Source organism: Thunnus maccoyii, chromosome 11 (assembly GCF_910596095.1).
Source record: "Thunnus maccoyii chromosome 11, fThuMac1.1, whole genome shotgun sequence".
Taxonomy (NCBI): Eukaryota; Metazoa; Chordata; class Actinopteri; order Scombriformes; family Scombridae; genus Thunnus; species Thunnus maccoyii.
The window spans coordinates 18,395,019-18,414,232 of record NC_056543.1 but is presented as its reverse complement, the minus strand read 5'-3'; the positions used below and the strand labels follow the sequence as shown (position 1 = coordinate 18,414,232).

The window sequence follows — 19,214 nt, the reverse complement described above, 5'->3', positions numbered from 1 at the left end:
TCAGTTATATCTGGTTTAAATGGGAATATAATGTTTTAAAAGTACAGGTTCCTAAAGCAATAATCCATTATCAGCATTTTTTTTTTTCCTGAAAACCATAATGATCTTAGCGGAGCTGTATATGTAACTTATAGCCAGTGAATGTTATTTTGTTATCTTTTCATTCATCTACTGTACTTGCTGATACAGGTTACATTTTAATGTCTGTTTAAAGAAATCTGAAGAAACGTACACATTCAACTTACTGTTATGTACTTCTCAACATAAACAGATCATGAGACAGATGTGTGAAAGCCAAACATATTTAAATCGTTTTACTAATGTTTTATGTTTGCTTACTATAGCAAGTATACACTGTACAGCTGTATTGTGCAGGAGAAAATAAACAAAATGCTCAACCCTCAAAATAATATTTGGATCAGACTTGGGATCAGTAGATACTCAATGCTAAAGAGCTTGGACTGGAATCAGCAAAATGTTCCCTACTTTTGACAGAGCACTTGTCTGTCCAACAAGAAATGTTAACATTTCAAACACAAACACTTAACCACTGACCTCATAGGCAGGTTCAGTATCCACCCAAAAAGAGAGAATCACAGAACTTGTATTTAACATCAGCCAATTTTACAATAGCGTTGTCTAATTTGACAATAGCCAGAAACTGAAAATGTCATAATAGAGGGATCTGTTACTGCCAGAAACACAAAGCTGCCCAACCAATCTGTCAGTAATATTTGCAGTTTTAGTGGCCCTTTTACCGAACATTGAGGAGCAAAGTCACACTACACAGAACTACTGTATGTAGTCCTATTAAGGCAAAACATTTATTGTACTGAACATACTGAGGATACACGTTGCTGAAATATGCTGCGGGGCTAAACAAACCCCTTTCAGTCAGACAGGAGATGAATCATTAGCACTGAAAAGGTTTTGGGGGAGTACGACGTATTTCTATGACTAGAGTGAGCTATTTTTACTCAACTGTCTGCCTGCTTCCTTAACTTACTCTGTCATTTACTGCAGAGGTGTTCACACTGCTGTTTCCAAACCTGTCAGGCATTTTCACAAGCTGAGCCCAGAATATTTTCAGGGATGATTATGGCTGCAGGCTACTGTGCCACAGTTTTGGAGAGCCCTCGTGGCATTACGTTATGTCTCATTTTGTTATTTCAGTATTGAGTTTTACTTCTTTTTGACGTTATTTACAAATGTGAGATACATTTTCTGTTGTTTTATGGCTCTCACTCTGTGGCTTTAGAATGCAATATGTTTCAATGGAGTGTAGTATAACACTAATCAAAATTATTCATACATCAGCAACTCTAAAATATCTATTAACATCACCTCCTCATGGGACCAGTTAGCTAATTTCAGCTGGTGAGACAACCAGCAGCGTATAAAGGAAGTCCACCGGCTCAGAAACATGGTTCTCATGGGAACCTGGCACTCTAAACAGATGCTGTTCTTCTGCAGCGAGTGAAACATAATCAGATACAATATGGCCAGCACTCCACAGGTTTGTGTCCTCTTCAGCCAGAGCAGACAGTGAGCAGATTACTGATCAGAGAGTCATGCCCTGCTGCCAAAATATGACTCTGGGCCACCTGTCCCCAAACACAGAAAAATGGAGCTAGAGGAGCAGGACATTTTTAAATGAATACACTGCATAGTGGACATCTCTGGAATTTGCTTAGCGTCTGCTTTCCGGTTCATCCAGTGGTGTTTGATTGGGTTGAGATTAGGGCTCTGTGCAGGTCCGTTAATCCACACCTCACTCAGATAACCACTTCTTTAAAATGGGTCAAGCCCAAACCAGGAAAATCAGTCCCAGAACAAATAGTACACAAAATTGGAGGATTCTGTCCACAAACTTATGGCCATATAGGGTATGAGAGTCCACAGTTTACTTCTTTAGATCTGAACCATATGTTGAGATCCTTGAATGCCTTCTGTGTTTATTCAACCATAATGCAAGCAAAGAAGAAAGTGTATTTAATTTACACAAGCCAGCATATGACTAGAGGACATAATGTAATGGCTCTGAAATCACAGATTTCTTCCAGGAGTTTTTTCATGCTTGGGTCTGCTGAATCCAATCCCAGCTTCACACTTTTTTTTTTTGAAAATAATTTGTTCTAAAGTGTTCTGATGTAATGTCTGTTGTAGATAATGCTAAAGCTGATCATGAGACTGCTCTCCTCTTCAGGAAGCTACAGGGACATCAAGCTTGTAGACATGCAGAGGAGGTACAGTTACATAAGAGAGAAAAAAATATAGCTGATCTTTATCCATCTCTGATTATGAGAACAGTGTGTGATGTTCTGTGCTTATATTCCACACAGGGAGGGTTTCATGCAGTACAAAGCATTAACACACGTTCACAGCTATGCTTGCAGATATCTTGATTTACTTTTTTGAGAACAGAATTGGTGTTTAGAATTTGGTGGATTTATTGGCATTTTGCCTTTTGCAATATTTAGGGAAAGTCGGGGGTGATGATATTTAATAAGTTGTCTTTGAGCCCAGAAAGTTTCAGGCACATTGTGAGAGACTTTGCCAAGTTAGTTTTTATGACTTAAAAGCTTTATGTTAAAGGAACAGTTCAACATTTTGATAAATATGCCTAAACATTGCCTCAGAAAGACATGAGAATATCAACAGTAGTCTCATGTACAGTCTCATATTTAACTTTATGGCACTTACTCGCATTGTTCTCTCCTGACTAGATCCTTGCTTGTGTTGTATCAACTGTCAGATGTACGTTGCTTTGGATAAAAGCATCTGCTAAATGAAATTGTAAATTGTATGGTGTATACGGAAAGTTTCAAATTTTCCATATTTTGTTATGTTTCAGACTCATCTTAAAATGGATTCAATTCATTTTTTCCTCATCAATCTGCACGCAATACTCCACAAAATGTGTAAAACTCGAAAGGGTCTGTAAAAACCTTCCATATGCACTGTATATGTGTTAAGTAAGGAGCTGGAGTCAGGGTGTGGTTAGCTTAGCTTAGCATAAAGGAAGCAGCAGGAAACAATTAGGCTGGCTCTATGCAAAGGTAACAAAACCTGCCTACCAGCACATCTAAAGCTCACTAATTAAGAAATTTTATCTTGTCTGCATAATCCATACATAAACTGAAATGTGAAAAGTTAGAGTCATTTCTTGTCGAATAACAGTTTAACCATTTCAGTTATCAGTTTATTTTGGCATCTGGGTAAATACACACAAATGAACCAGATGTGTTGATTACTGAACTTTAGAAATGCTGGTTGACATTTTTTTGAAGGTTGGATAGAGCCAGGTTTGCTGTTTCCAGGCTAACAATGCCTTGACTCCAGATAGTACTTAATACCATGTTTATGTCATATAATTGGAGTTTCTTACTAGTTTCTGGTTCATAAATAATGTCATGTCAACATCCAAATAGTAATTTCAACAGGAAAACTCCAAACACTGATGTTTCACTTCAGCTAAAGTCCAGCTTTCAAAGTAACTGAACCTTACTTTAATGAATATAATAATATATCATCAATGGACAGGATTTTTTTTAACATTTTAATCATACATCCGTCTTGAGTTGTCTGATGATATAAAAGCTTAAAAGCTGTAAATATGGAATCTTTCCCATCTACAGCATCATCCCATGAAGGCAGCACTAACACAGCATAATGTTCTTTTCATTTCATTCTTGGAAAGAAACCAAAATGTTAAATTACTACTATAAAAATATATGGAAAATGCATTGTTGATGGAAAAGTAAATCTATTTGTTCTCTACAGATTTGGCATTTCTCTACTGTTCAAACACCTAAAGACAGACTGAATATCCCAGGCATTAAGTAAATCACCCTATCCTGTTATCATCACCCTGTTGCCAAAATAGCCGTGGCACAATGAGTCATTCATCATGCTCTAAACGCTGCTATTCAGACTGCTGTTGGGGGAAACTACTCTCTGTAGAACCACGCAGAGATAAAGAACCACTCAAGCCTTTTAATTATTCTTCACAACCATTTGTCAATCTATGAAATACCCAGTCTTTCTTTATAAAAGTAGGTGATTCCCAAGTAGAAGATTAATGACAGTATTTACACTAGTGTGTAGTCTGTAGCTGTGATAGTGTAGCCTCCACTGATTCATAATAAAAGTTTATAAAGTGATACCAGGATTCCTGCTGTATATGTAAGACTATTACCCTCCTGTGTTGTTAGGGAGCAGTATGTTCATGTGTATTTCATTCCTTTTTACCAGTTTTGCCTTCCTCTCTGTAAACAGAATTACAGCTTTTCAAGGATTTTTGTCAGGGTCGTGTTGTTTCTTGTGAATGTGAAGTGTGACAGCAGGGATGTGATCACCGTCATCCACGTCATCAAGGCACTGAGTCACTGTTAAGTGTGCTTAACTGTGTTTCTGACATTTTCAGAGGGAGCGCTACACTAATTCAGGACATGCAGTAAGATGCATTTATCAGAAATGTTTCAGTGAGCAAATATTCCTCCATTTAAAGGGATTTTTTTTGAAAAACAGACGTGACTGTAACATATTTATGTAGAGTTTTATGTCGTATGTCACAGACTGGAATAAATTCACAGTTTAAATTGCAGCTGCAGTTATAACAGCACACTATATTGTGCCTGTGCATTGTAAAGAGAGTACCTTGCACATGTTCTGACCTTGCTGTTTGAATAGTAAACCATGATAGCAGCTTACCATACATCACTGTCAAAGCACAGACTGTTCCAGCCACATCCAGGTAATCTATTTGTCCCGGTAAAATATGGTGTAATTTGTTCCAGGTTTCTTGCAAGCCCAGCAAAAAAAAGTAGCAATTTGAGCTGCATCTAATGCTCATGTGCTGTTTCTGGGCAGTTGTATGTACAATAGCTTCTCTGCATCATTCACATTGTTCTCGTCCATCCAGATCTAATTATGAATGACTGTGAAATTAATATATCATTAAGTATTGTTTGCTTCTTTTTAAATGGCTAGAGAGTGTAACGCCATTCCTGTCACAGTGCGATGACCTACAGAGCATGACAAGATTCAAATTTCTTGTGGTCATTTCACACGATTAATGGAAGTGTAGCTGTGCTGAAACCCAGCAGTGTGCAGACATCAGTCCTCGATATTCTTGGAGTTTATTACAACGTCTCACTCTCGTCATCATGCTGTGGTTTCCGATTATGTAACATTATGTAACTTCATGATCTACAGCTTTGCTCAAGGATGAGGTTGGTGGATCAGCAGCCTTTTTACATTTCATTTGAAGCCTTTTAATGTTGCGCATCACTTAAACTGCATGCTGGCATTTCCTTTGGCAATGTTTCAGGAATTATAGATAAGGATTATTACAACTGTTATTTCTCTGAAACATAAAGATATAAGTCAGAGCACTGAAAGTTCACAAACAGATCAAGACAGCGAATGCGTCTGTCCTCTTAATGGGTCTTTATATTGGTGCTGGGTCAGCAGTGCATTAGAAGAACATTTCCTTATGTAACAACCTTTCTAGCCCACAGAAATAGTCAGCATATCTTCAACAGCTTAATGGTTTAAAAGAGAGCGAGAGAGAGAAACAAAGCAAGCAAAGAGCGAATAAAGATTGAGAACGTTTTTGTGCTGGTGTCCAGGTCAAATAAAGATCAAAGCTGAGATTGGAAATGTTAAAATAGTTTAGTAGCGAGATTGAATTGTCACATAAATCCTAAATTTGGCAGGATCCAAACATTCAAATAGGATCAGATGTCCAGGCTTGACGCAGATGGGCATTACAGAGATGTAAAAGATACTGTACTGCATCCGCCCGTCCTCTCTGGACATGTTTGGAAAACAAGCAAATCAATCAGTGTCAATTAGAGCTGCGTTCAAAGTAAACCACATCCTGGGAGTCAGACACTCCCTCCGCACTTAACAGCAGGCAACACAATTATGCTGCAAAAGTGGTCAGGGTCTGAGAGAATGAACTGATGCATATAAAAGGCTCTTACTGTCTTTTATCTATACCACTCAGGTACCCTCCTGAGCAGAGACTTTCACTGAGCATGAGAGAGCAGAGCTGCAGTGGAAGCCCTCGCTTTCACGTCTTTCATGGAGTGATCCAGTCACTGTCAGACGCCACAGTTTGGGATGCCATTCTACATAAGTACACTGCTCTTCAAAGCGTTTTCCTGCGCCCCTCTGTCATTCATACGCTTATTGATGCCTCTCTGCTGAGCTGGAGGGCAGTATGAACTATACAGTACTGTACAGTAGCTTCCTGTGTGCTGCTCCACCAGCTGCCCCATCATAAAGGTGAGAACGCTGCACTTTAACGGCTGAGTCTGAATTAGGCTACGAGACGTGGGAGCATAATCACATTTGACTTGCAGCGTGAATCACAGAAGCAGGTTGCAGATCCTCTCTCCCACATTGCTATCGTGATGCTATATTTGATACTTCATTTGCATACACACAACACAGCGCTTGCATCAGTATACACCTCAAGGAAATGAACATTCTCACAAAGACTGCAGAGAGGAAAGAAAAGGCTCCCAGCCTCCAGATCACATATCTGGCTCAGACATATGTTGTTTAATTCTTTATTGTATAATTTAGCATAATATAATGGGATGAAATACATTTCTGCTAACAGTGAATATTGATTTATAGTACAAATTATTTAAACTGGGTAATATTTTATCAAATTTAAAATGTATTTCATGATTTCTGCAGGTTGGTGTGCACGCTGTTCTTTTGGCAAGGCAAGTTTATTCATATTGCATGTTTCCTACACAATAATTCAAAGCATAAAATACATTAATTAAGAAATACAGCATAGCATGTTACAGCACAGATTAGTCTTCTCAAGCAGAGGACTCATTTGGGGCTTAAATATGCAAAACAGGAAATGTCTACAATGTGCATTTTACTGAAGTTCAAGCACATTCAAGCTTTTTCATTGCTGTGTGGCTGGATTGTTTAAAACATGATGTGCTCTTGAAAAAACAAGAATTGTTTTACATTTCTGTTTATTTTATTTTATTTTTAATACATTTTCTATTTTATATGTTCAGTTTTTGTGTTAATTTTTACTTTAACTGCTGCTCTTTGTTTGTTTGATTGCTAGTGCATTACTGTATTAAAGGGCACATTCAAATCAGTGACCTCATATTTTGCTTGCACGCTTTGTGATTTTGCTCTTTGTGGTCCCAGCAAATGACCAGTTTCTGTGGCAACATGATTTTGAAAATAGCATCCTCTCTCTAACGGCCCACTGCTGTCGCAAGTTCTCCAGGCAGCGGCCCACTCCTGATGCATGACTCATTCATTGCTCATTATCATCCCACTCTCATTTCATCCTACCCAGGCTCCCCTGCTTGGATATCTGATGGAGGTGGCTGTGTGGGGGCGGGGAAGCCGCCACTATAAAGCCTGTGTGTGCATGCTGTGATTGGCTGATGGGATCCATTTAATCTGCTGTGACTACTACACAGGGTCCGCCCCCGTACTCCTCCCCCTCACTCTGCCCGCCCTGACAGCATCCATACACAGCGCGCTGTCTCTGTTCCAGGGAGAATATCAGCTCTGCACAGGGAGGAGAGGATTAACGCAACCACTCTGCTCATCTGCATACACGTTCCCAGAGAACCACATGAAAACCCAGGGCTGCACCTCTTTTGTATAAAATCTGGTACTCCCATCACAGAGGCTCCACTTGATCTACTGTCACTGCTGTGAGAGGATTTAAAAAAAGGGGTTCTGTTTTTTTTCTGTCTGACTCTTTTAAAAGAGCCTCTTTTCACAGTTTGAATGAGCAATTTGTTTGTCTGTGATGTCTCCATTTGATAGGGACAATGCTGCTTGATGTAGACTTGCTTTGAGCATCAAGGAGTTTTCCTTCCATTTTTGGACTTGTTCATTGGGTTTGTTTCTTCGTCTGGTTTGGGAGACCGCAGCACCAGAATGCCGTCTAAAGAGTCCTACGAGGTTCACAAGGAAGAGAAGTCTCTAGTGCAAAAGGCCAAGCGAGAGGCCAATCAGGAGGATATTCTGGCGGCAGCTCTGGGGATGAGGATGGGGCCACAGAAACCGCCAGCCACTTTCTGGCAGCCACTTAAACTATTCGCCTATTCACAGCTCACCTCACTTGTACGCAGAGCTTCACTGAAGGAGAGCGACCGAACACCGAAATCTGAGAAAGTCCACAACTTCAAGGTGAGACTCCAATCAACTTACAAAAAACTCTTGGCAGCTTTTGTCATCTGCAAAATGTTGCTTTCATTTCATCATGTGTGGCCTGAGGGCAGCTTCTCATGCTTCCCTTGATGGGGAGTGGGGGGGGGGGGGTTACTGAGTGGGAGAGAGGATGAAAAACTGAGCTGTTTTGGTCTGTCCAGTGAGCCTTTATCAAAAGAAAATCTGTTGGGTGGTCTGTGGACCACTGCTGTTAGTTTGAGCACCAGATGGAGAGATTAGGCCGAGAGAGAGGGGAAACAGTGGAGGAGTGTATCTCTATTTGGCTCCGGCTCAGTCTCCCAGTTTGGCTGGTTAATGGGATAGAAAGCAGGGAGATAAATATTACAAGGCTTTGAACTGCTGATGCTCACTAGTCTCTTTCTGCTTCTTTGTTCTCTTGTGTTACTGAATGTTGCATTTCAACATTTTGAGAGTGTTGTTCCTGTGTTTTTCCTCCCACAACCAAAGAAAAACTATAATAACCAGAATATTTTAATCTATTACCAAACATTTAAGACATCACAACAATGTCTTGGACCAGATATAGCTGTCTAAATCCAAAACTTTGCAAATTAAGTCTATATCCTTATTTATGGTGTTTACGGAATATTATAGATCTGGGACTAATCAAAGCTTTGCTACAATTTCCGTTTTCCAGCACAACCAAGAGACGACCATATACCATAAACTCTAAAATGAATTACTCTGAGTAAATGGTTTTAGTCATGCAGGTCACATTAAGACATTTTTCTTGCTTATAAACAGGCGTTATATGTGTCACGCATCAAAACAAAAAATAATGATACCATTGTACAAATTCACTCACAGCACAAATTGATTGGGCATGCATTAAAGGTACAATACTGAGATTTTATAAACATGAAGAGACACTGAAAGAAGTGACAGATGATATCGCTCCAGGTAAACTGGTTCACCGTTAATTAATGATGGCTAACTGCTCTGGAACTTTTCAGGAACACTTACAGGGTGATACAGTAATTATATATGATTTCCCTGCTGTAGCTGCTGTTGAGATGATGCAAACTGGGAGAGTTGTGGCTTCTTGTTCCCAGAGGCCTTCCTGATTGGCTGGGATGTTGTTACCTGGTGGAGTGTGGGGCTCCCCCTTTCCTACACGAGCAAGGAGACCCTCTACTGTTTCCATAGCAAATTTCCCTGACAACTTGCACTATCGCTCCGGTGAAGTGTCAGAATCCTACTGTGCCATGATGGCAAAGCCTCCTCGCAGCACCCACCTCAGTATTGTCAGTTTGAGGATCTGTTGAAACAACAATCCTCCGCCACACACAGATCCTCCTCCTCCTCCTCTGTCTCTGCCTCATTTAAGATGGCAGCACATACGGGTCTCCTGGTCTGCTGAAGAAGGGGATGGGGTATCTATGGAGTAAATAGCTGCAACTCCCAGCTGCTCTCTCTCTCTGTCTCGTTATTGCACCTCATCACTAATATCTGTCACTGTCCTCCTCTCTGTTGTAGGTCCATACATTTCGGGGACCTCACTGGTGTGAACACTGTGCCAGCTTCATGTGGGGACTGATGGCTCAGGGGGTCAAATGTGCAGGTACACAAACATGGTCTCATCACTTCAAAGCATTCTCTAATTGCATTTATACAGTACAAAGTGAGCATTACTGTATATGGGTTACTTGGTTTTTAGTGCATCTGGAGCTGGATTACTGGGTTTTAATCTAAAATCCTAACAGTAATTTGTGCACTGGATTAGGGGTTGTATAATAAATGAAATGAGGGCTCTATAGCTATGATGTAACTGATCCTTTTACATAGTGTTATAACCTTATTTTTGACCCACTTATTTCTTTGTGAATGGGAAAATAAGCTGAAGGAGTTTTTCAGTACTGACAGATTATTTTAAAATATCTAAAAGTGGCTCTTTTCACAAATAACAACTTTTTTTTTTTTTTTTTAGCTCAGGGTTAGGCTGTTATTACAGTAACAAAGGCTGTCTGTGTTTCCACTTTCATGATTGTAATGGATAAACATTAGCTGCAATATAATCCGGTAAACATGTAATAGTAGGCTAACTATAGTATCATGCAGTTGACAAAATTAATGTGTTTTAAGCTCAGTTTTTTATATTTCTCTGTATTTTTATGAATGCTTTATATCATTAGGGTGTGAGCATATTTTTTAATATACACCTATAATCTGCAACAATAGTCTTTTTAAATATTCCTTTAGTCTATGTGATTGATTTAACATATACATGTTATTGTAAGGGTATATTTGCCTCTTTGCTCATGAAATACTCTGTTGAGATTTCTGCTACACTGAAGCTGTTGTTGGAATTCGTTTCCCATCCCAGAATAGAGCTATAATACAATCTTATGTGTGTCTTTGATGTTTTATTGATGAAACAAAGTGTGTCCCACAAATCTGTGGGAATCAGACGTTAATTATTGATGTCTTGATTTTGAGAGCTGACAACATTCAGAATAAAGGCACATACGTTTGCAGCCTATCTTTATAGACTCTTACACTGCCATTCCTTCACACTCGACCACAGCTACCAGAATCTAGGGCAGCAAAGTCTCACATGATGCTTAAATTTGCATACCAAAAAATGCTCTCCCACCCCCTTTTCTTTTTGCATGTGTGAACTGTTTTTGGCCGTGCGCCAGGAAGCCAGCCTCTGCTTGTGCTTGTTGTGCCACATTTCCTCATCAGAGTACGCCCCCCAGCCTCATCCCATCATGCCCATGAAGGAAAACAAAGCTGGCATGTCTCTTTAATGAGGAGCAGAGCTCGGAGCGTGGGGAAAGAGCTCTGTTTCCACACACATTAAAATTCAGCGGCTTCAACCAAAGAGCTAGGTCACGCAGCTCAACCTTTATTCAACTTAAATACTTCGTAGAAAAACCAAACCATCTGACAAATACAAGTGGTGTTGTTTGTTTTCAAAGGGACCAGTTTCAACTAGTAACTCAGCACTGCATGTCTCCAGCATAGTAGGGGTTAGACACAGTGATAATGTGCTGATTAGAAATTAGCAGCAAGCCACCATTAAACGTCTTCTCAGAGCCTTTTAGCCAAACCTGAGCTGCAGCCTCCTCGCCATAGCAACAGAGCTGACGGTGCAGTAAAGCAGCATAGCCTGTCTCCTGGCTCCTGGTGTCCCTCGGGCCCCTGTCTCACTCTCACCCGCCCCACATGGGACCTATAGGGCCATCAGTGCACACATATAGACAACCTGAGCACAGCAGACATATCTGATGACAGCCCTCCTCTATTATACTGCCTGTCTCGTGTCCTTAAGAGAATCGTCTCTTAAGGTAATTACATTTCTGCATCAATGCATATAAATGCAGGCTGCGTGAATTTCTCCAGGGACCCATATTAATCAAAATATTGTCTGAAGTCCTCCAGAGGCATAGATTCTATGCTTTCAGAAGTTGAGGCTTTATTTGAATATAAAATTAAAAGGTAAAATTCTTCTGAGATATCAAAATGTTATTTTTTCATTTTTTAGAATAAAAAAACATATGGTATTTGTCCCCCTGAAAAAACCCTTTCAGAACTTGAAGAAGGCTTAAAGATCTAAGAGCTTGAAGAGCTGCCCCATTTAAGTCTGGGAAACTAGGTCTAGTGTAGCCCGCAGCGCCTGAATTGCTAGTTCCACAGCCATTGTGTGTGAGCTTGGATTTGAGAAAAGAATAGAGCGCGCAGCAGTGCTGCTGTCCTCCAGGCCACAGCGTTTTCAGTGTTCCTCTAATTCTCTCCATGCGTCTCTGTTACAAAGCTGGGCTGGAGTCTCTCTCTGCATCTGCTCTCCCTGGGCTCCTCTGTTCCCAACAAGGTGAATCCTGCCATGAAACAGCTGTGCCTCAGGCCCCATCCACTGTGACTGAAGACAAAACACAGTGTGGGATACTTACACTGCCATCATGACTAATATGCCATTTGAACACCCAGTGAGATGCATCCTAAAATACTATTTAGCAGACAAACCCCCCCCCCCCCCCCAAACAATAAGGGATTTTCCCCACGTAGCTTAATTATAATTAAATGAATGCATTTGCCTGTTCTTTGAATCACTAAGTTTTTTGTTTTTACACAATTTGAAATGAAAGATGCACACAAATCATTCCTACATTAGATGAATTTTCTGTTCTGTGCTGTGTGGGTCATTATTGTTCTATTTTGATCTATAAAAGGCCCTCTAGAGGTGCCTTTGGATATTTCTGCTGCTCAAGGTGACTTCAATGCCACACGTGGTAGAGAGAGGAGCTCTCCAGCAGTCTCGTGACACTTAGGGAGCAAATATTGATCAAAGGGATGAACTCTTTATTGCAAGCCAAAACACATATTAAACAGGCCAACCGATTCAAAATTGACTTGGTGTTGAATGTGAATTTACACAATAATATCAGACAATATAATAGCCCTCAGTTCAGAGATGAAATGACTTCAACTAAACCTGCTCTTTGTCTCTCTGTAGATTGTGGTTTGAATGTCCACAAACAATGCTCACCTCTGGTGCCCAACGACTGCAAGCCAGACCTGAGACACATCCGTAAAGTCTACAGCTGTGACCTCACGACCCTGGTGAAAGCTTACAATACAGCGCGACCCATGGTGGTGGACATGTGCATACGAGAAATCGAGTCCAGAGGTTAGTTGTGTATGTGTGTGTAGTTGTGTAGGTGTCTTTCAAATGTTCTATAGGTCAAAAGAAGAGTGTTATTTTCCTAGATGTAAATGTGATGAATGGTTTAGTTTAAGTGCTAATTGAATTATTGAATCCCTGAAGCCCTAACAGCTATAAAACTAGACTCTGTCTTGCTGATAATAATTCTCTGGATGGAGGCTTTACATTAAACGGTCTGAAATGCAAAGAACTATGGCATCAGCTATAATAATTTGATTCTCATAAGCAACTGAATACCTAATTGTGAATTTGAATCCCACTCAACACTTAACTTAAATGCCACTGAATTTATGGCATTGGGATATTTTATTTCTATCTATCTATAACAATCTATCTGTATGAATGTGGTTTAATTTCTCTGTAATTCCAGGGAGTCATTTCAAGTTTTGGAATTTAAAAATCATTTTTGTATTTTTTTTTTCTTTCTTGCATCATGTGACTATCAAAACCTACACTGTGTCTCATTGACTGAATTCATGCTTGATTGATTATCCCTGACAGTCTGAATGTTTGAGTTTTAATTTTTCATCTTGAATTTGGGTTTTGAACTCTGCAAATCCAAATTGAGCAACTCCATCTTTTGATCTGACTTGAATTTTAGATCTAAAAATGAAATCTGAGCAACTTCAATATTGGATACTTGAATTTTCCATTTGAATTTGTGAAACCTAAAAACAACAACAGTAATAGTAATAATAATATCAAGTTTTTGAAACTGAAACAACTTGAAATTACCTTATGGACATTTTAAAGAAGGGAACTCTCACCACATAAATTCAGATACATAGTTTTCAAAAGGAAGTGTTTCAAATCTATCTATCTAAATCTAAATCTATCTAAGTTATTCTGAAAAAAAGATGTTGTTTTTTCCAATGCAATATTTTTAAATTAAATTACTTGAACAAAACATTTTTAGCAACATCTGACATCTTTATACCTTTTTACACTGTATTTACAATGCTTGTTGTAAAACTGCTTTCCTCTAATTTAAGAGTAAACAATCCACAGTGCATACTACTTACTAACTGAGTTAATGAGTTTTTGGGGGGGTTATGACTGAGAGGACTGATGAGAGTGCTGGTAATTGTAAACGTGTAATGAGGAATACATTACTCTGTTTCCTGCTGCCTTAGTTGATTGCATCTCAGTTAAATCATTCAACTATGTAGGAAACTCATTGTCTGCCCTCTAATATATGTCTGTAGCTAAGTTTGATTTATGTCTTTATTATTTTGCCCAGCGATGCAGAAAACTATATGCATCTGCCCATGTTATTTCATTGTGTGACATTGTGGACATTTTATCCATAATTCCTTATGCATATTTAAGAGTGTTTAATGGCATTTTTCAAAATTACCCAAGGCGATACATGCAGGTGAATTTTTCTACATTACTCATGACAGCCCTTACAGTGTCTGAAAGGTTGTTTACTTCTTGTTTGTTTCCTGAAGGACTGAAGTCTGAAGGCCTCTACAGAATATCCGGATTCAGTGATTCAGTCGAAGAAGTCAAAGTGGCATTTGACAAAGGTTTGTGTTCCTTTGGTTGTGCGTGTACTAACAGTTTTATAGATTTCTGTCAACTCACAACATGACGATTGACAGTGTGTGCTCACATATGTTTACATAAGACGCTCAGAACATTTCAGATTAATGAGAAAGTGACACATTTGTGAGGGATTAGTGTCCATCTGGGAGTGCAGATCCGGAAATGTCCTTTGCACGCAGGGTTTCACAGTGTGTACAGGGGAGACCTCAGGGGATACAAACCATGGATATACTCTCTCTGACTTAAATATATCTGTAGAAAAAAAACAACTCCTCTGCTGTGTTGGGATTCAATAGTGGACTTAGTGAGAATGAGCCTGTCTTGGCCCAGTGCAGTGTGAATTTTAACTGTAAGAAAAACCCTGCAGCAATGGGCTAAACTCTTAGCCAGATCCGCATGTGGGAGATCATCCATGACAGAGTGTCATTCCAGCTCACAGCACTGTGATGTTCAGTCTGCCAGCACAAGTAGGCCATGGCCTGTTCTGGAAAGCATGCATAACTGAGGGAAAGTCAGAATAAAACAGGCCAGGCGGATGATAGCAGCTACTATGCAAAATACAGAGCGAGAGTAGATCTTCTCTCCACCCACAGTAACACAATCTCTTTATTCCTCAATTCACACTGTGATGTGAAAGTGCTGATGTGAGCCGTTTTTGGTTTTTTTTTTCAATCTCCCTTTCTTCTTTTTGTCTCTCTTGTTCCATCACGCATCCTCACAGCTGGCGAGAAGACAGACATCTCAGTGAACGCCTATGAAGACATCAATATCATCACGGGTGCACTGAAACTGTACCTCAGGGATTTGCCTGTTCCCATCATCTCATACGATGCTTACCCCAGGTTCATCGAGGCTGCGAGTAAGTCACAACTAGACAAATTAGTCAGATGCACACCTGTTTCAATGCGCTGGATTTCACTGACAGTCATTAATACGTTTTGTGCCTTTTGCTTCATGTGGTCATGAAAACGAGATTGTTTGTTTACATCAATATTTACACTATTAACACTTGTACAATGCAATGGAATCCACCAAATGCTATTTGATTTTTATGGAGACCATGTTGTTTAGAAGTTTTTATATAATTTATTTCAAATTTTGAGGCTGCAGTTGTGGTGCTGTTATTATGTTGAACTGCATTACATTGTTGGAAGTTTTTGTTATTTTTTCCACCTCTTTTTTCCTTATTGACCTTATTGAAATAACAAAGTGTTGATTGTTAATTTTCCTCAATAACAGATAACAGTAGAACTGTGAAAATGTGGCCTTATATGACTGACTTTTTGGAACCAGCCAATGACTTTCCAAACTTATGTCCACTTATGTCCTGAATAAATATTCAACTCCAATTGTTCACCTAATTTGCAAAAAACCACGACCATACAGTCAAGAGCACAGTCAAAGTGTTCATTTGCGTTATTTATCTCAAGCAGCATGCCCTCAGACGCCCTCCTAAAGACTAATGGCTTTTATCACTACTCGGAAAAATAACTTCAGATAGTCTTTTCTGGCCATTTTAACAGCATACACCTTTCTGTTTCTCAGAGCTCACAGACCCTGAAAAGAAGCTTGAAGCTTTCCGTGAGGCTCTAGCTCTGCTGCCGCCATCACACAGTGAAACTCTTAAGTACCTCATGGCACACTTAAAAAGGTGAGCAACCCAACCAAATAACGCAAGCTAATAAAGATTTTAATCTTATGCAACTGAATACCTAATTGTTAAATTTAATCATTGCTGAATACTTAATGTTCAAATTTAAATAGAGCTCAATTGATGGCAAAGAAATATTTTACATTGAATATCATACATGTTCATTTATGTTGTCTCCTCTTGCTTATAAGATTCAAATCAAAATCTGCAAGTATTTTCAGTATCAGTGTATGTTTCTAATTTTCATTAACATTTCAGGGTGACACAGAACGAGAAATTCAACCTGATGAACGCAGAGAACCTCGCCATTGTTTTTGGGCCCACCCTAATGCGCGCTCCAAACCTGGACGCCGTGACAGCACTCAATGACATCCGCTACCAGAGACAGGTGGTGGAGGCGCTCATTAAAAATGAAGATGTGCTCTTCTAAACACAAATCAGGACTTTTATAGAACAGCTCTCTAATCATTCGTTTGTGTAAAGACTTGAATGACTGTTTGTACATTGATTGATACATTTTTTTTAAAATGCCCTGTGTATGGACTAGTGCTGACCAGTCCTCCCATGTACTGGGTGTGGACGATGAACCTTACACTTGTACGTACTCTATGTCTCCCCATTTTTGTCGGGGGATTTTCAAAAGTTGACAGACCAGCATGCATGGTGTGAGGTCTCTGTTGCTTTGTAGTTGTAACCCAGCATGTGTTAAAGATCGTGTAGCGCTGTGACTTTGCTTTCGTCTGTTCTGTAGTAGTTATAGTCCACATTCCCAGCTGCCTGCAGCGCAGTTATTTCTGTGAAACATTGTATAGCTGGATGTAAAGATAAGCTACTGATCTTTTGGGGTAATTTTTATGATGCTGTATTTTTTTATCTCCTCAACTGTTTTTATGTAACCTGCAGTTCTTAGTTGAATGAGCCTTTAAGACTTTCCTGTCCATGTGTACACACTGGTGCATTTGCCAGACCTTAACACTTTTATTGTGTTATAAACAGCATTATTTGTGAATTTAATTTTTTACTGTAACGTTTTTGTACACAACTTGTGCATGATCACTTTAATTTATTAAACCTCGCTTTGAGAAATTAATACTTAATGAGTCACCTGAATCGCTAGAATAAAAATCAGCATTAAATTTATGTTTAAAGTACCATCAACTGATTTATTGGCCATTGGGGGGCAGCAGAAACAAGCTTGTTTATGCATTAGCAAACAGTTTCTTATTTACAAATAACATTATTTAACATTATTATTACTACACAAACATTTATTTGGAGCTCTGTTTTGCTCCAACCTTCAGGCTTATGGCTCTTTAGCTGCTAAACGCTCCACTATGTTCACCAGATAGTCACTAACATTTTCTGTGATCCATTTGGTGCTGAGCAGGTAGTGTACGGTAGATTTATCAGTGTTTTCTGCTGTAAACAGCTGCCTGCTGCATCTGACAAATAATCAATAGTCATTTAATCCATTGTGAATATAAAAATTGTGATTGTAGCAGCTTTAACTAAGCTTTTTTTGAAATAAAATGTTTCATTATGGCAAAGAACAGTCATATTCATGTAGACTGCTCAGAGATGGTGACCCTTGAAGTGATGCAGGTGTAAATGCTGCCTGTGAAATTACACATGAACTTCCTTCAGACTATCTTTTTTTTGCCTTAAAGGGCAAGACTGGCAATATGCTATATTTGTTGTAATGTCAACAAATAGTATGAAAAGACCAAAACCAACAATGAATGTATCTTATAGTGTTGCCTGTGTAGCCAAAGCTGGATATACATTGCTTATTCCTCTGTGTCATAGGCCTCCATTGGTGTCCAAAAACACATCAAGCCACGTTGTTGCACTGGTGGAAATGTTCCTTTATTACAATGAAAATGGGTGCTATGTTTATATTCAGTCAATCCTACATAAATCGTCCTGGTGCTTTTGAATACTCATAAGAGCACCAAATACTGTATGTATTAATCTGCCACTGGCAATAGTCCCCAACAAAGACATTATTTAGTCCTGTTTCAGTAATATTTCCTAAAAACTGCAGTGCCCAGCTGTTTCATGAGATTACTTTGCCTTTTGGAAGAATTACACTTTATATTCATGACCTGATTTTAAAAATGTATGAAACCAATGGGTTTGGGACTGAGAGCCACAGACAGGCTGGAGAAGTTAGAGAAAACTGAGAAATGGTTAAATGAGATTTGTTGACAATAAAAAAGATACAGAATAATGTCATCTGTATACTTTAAATGAAGCTTAAAAAATATGTAAAATATTTAATACGACTTTAAAATAATGACACTAGCAGCATATTTGACCTTAGCAGAAGGGCATGTTAGTGCTTCATCTTGCATATTCAGAATGACAGTTTGTTCCTAAAAGCTACACATGACATGAATGTACGTAAACCCCTCTAACAACGCATCAGTCACACTGATTCACGGTGAGATCAAAACCAAACCCACAATACTTGAGGCAACACCACTGTATGCATGCAAGAGATCGTTAATTACTGGATATACATATGTGCAAACATTGTCACATGAAATTTATGCATTTTAGGTCTAATTATTCACAGGTTATGTCTTTCCAAGCAATTTCCAAGAACCAGTCAGAAACAGTCATTTGTGGCTCATTACATGATCACTGTTTTCTCAGATATAAATAGTTTGGATTGTATATTTAGTACGTCACATTTTATGTTAAATCACACTTTTTTCTCTGCAGTGACTGTGGGGACGAGAGCTTTTAGGTTAAGGAATAAAAATTGATGTAAATGTTTTGGCATCTCATGTTGTCTGTAGCTTCAGCCGTTCCTTGCATTTAGGTTTTTTGTGGCTCAAATGTCCCCACAAAGCTAGAGAAACAGAAGCAATCACTGCTTGACATTTAATCACTTGGTTTTTGTGACCACATCACATTGAGTTAATGTAAGCCAAATTCAGACTTGTCTCTGGTGATTGTGTGGCAAAATTGGATTTTCATCCAACCGTTTAGCCTCCCCCCGCCATTATCAGACATTTTAAATATATCATACCGTCATCTATATTAGGCATTGAATGTGAAAGGAGGTAAACCACACCAATAAAGCTATCGCGTTTTCTGTCTCCC

The 19,214-nt window shown here is 39.1% G+C and overlaps 1 protein-coding gene across 5 annotated transcripts; it reads left to right on the top strand.

Moving 5' to 3' along the window:
- The first annotated feature begins 7,929 nt into the window (after window positions 1-7,929).
- Window positions 7,930-17,019, top strand: chn1 (chimerin 1). 5 transcript variants are annotated; one of them, XM_042426798.1, is made up of 7 exons: window positions 7,930-8,196; window positions 9,715-9,799; window positions 12,695-12,868; window positions 14,356-14,433; window positions 15,174-15,311; window positions 15,998-16,103; window positions 16,362-17,019. In XM_042426798.1, exons 1-7 carry the CDS (start codon window positions 7,945-7,947, stop codon window positions 16,531-16,533), a joined length of 1,005 nt encoding a protein of 334 aa, XP_042282732.1. In that variant the 5' UTR covers window positions 7,930-7,944; the 3' UTR covers window positions 16,534-17,019. The 5 variants fall into 5 exon arrangements, with proteins under 5 accessions (XP_042282732.1, XP_042282729.1, XP_042282728.1 ...); XM_042426795.1 differs by lacking the exon at window positions 12,695-12,868 and having other exon boundaries at window positions 7,945-8,196; XM_042426794.1 differs by lacking the exon at window positions 15,174-15,311 and having other exon boundaries at window positions 7,945-8,196.
- The last annotated feature ends 2,195 nt before the right edge of the window (window positions 17,020-19,214 follow it).

Excerpts from the sequence above, each read along its gene's own strand:
- chn1 (XM_042426798.1), top strand. The coding sequence starts at position 7,945 with ATGCCGTCTAAAGAGTCCTACGAGGTTCACAAGGAAGAGAAGTCTCTA. Across the intron at positions 8,197-9,714 it reads AGAAAGTCCACAACTTCAAG|GTCCATACATTTCGGGGACC; the intron begins GTGAGACTCCAA and ends TCTCTGTTGTAG. Across the intron at positions 16,104-16,361 it reads CTCATGGCACACTTAAAAAG|GGTGACACAGAACGAGAAAT; the intron begins GTGAGCAACCCA and ends TTAACATTTCAG.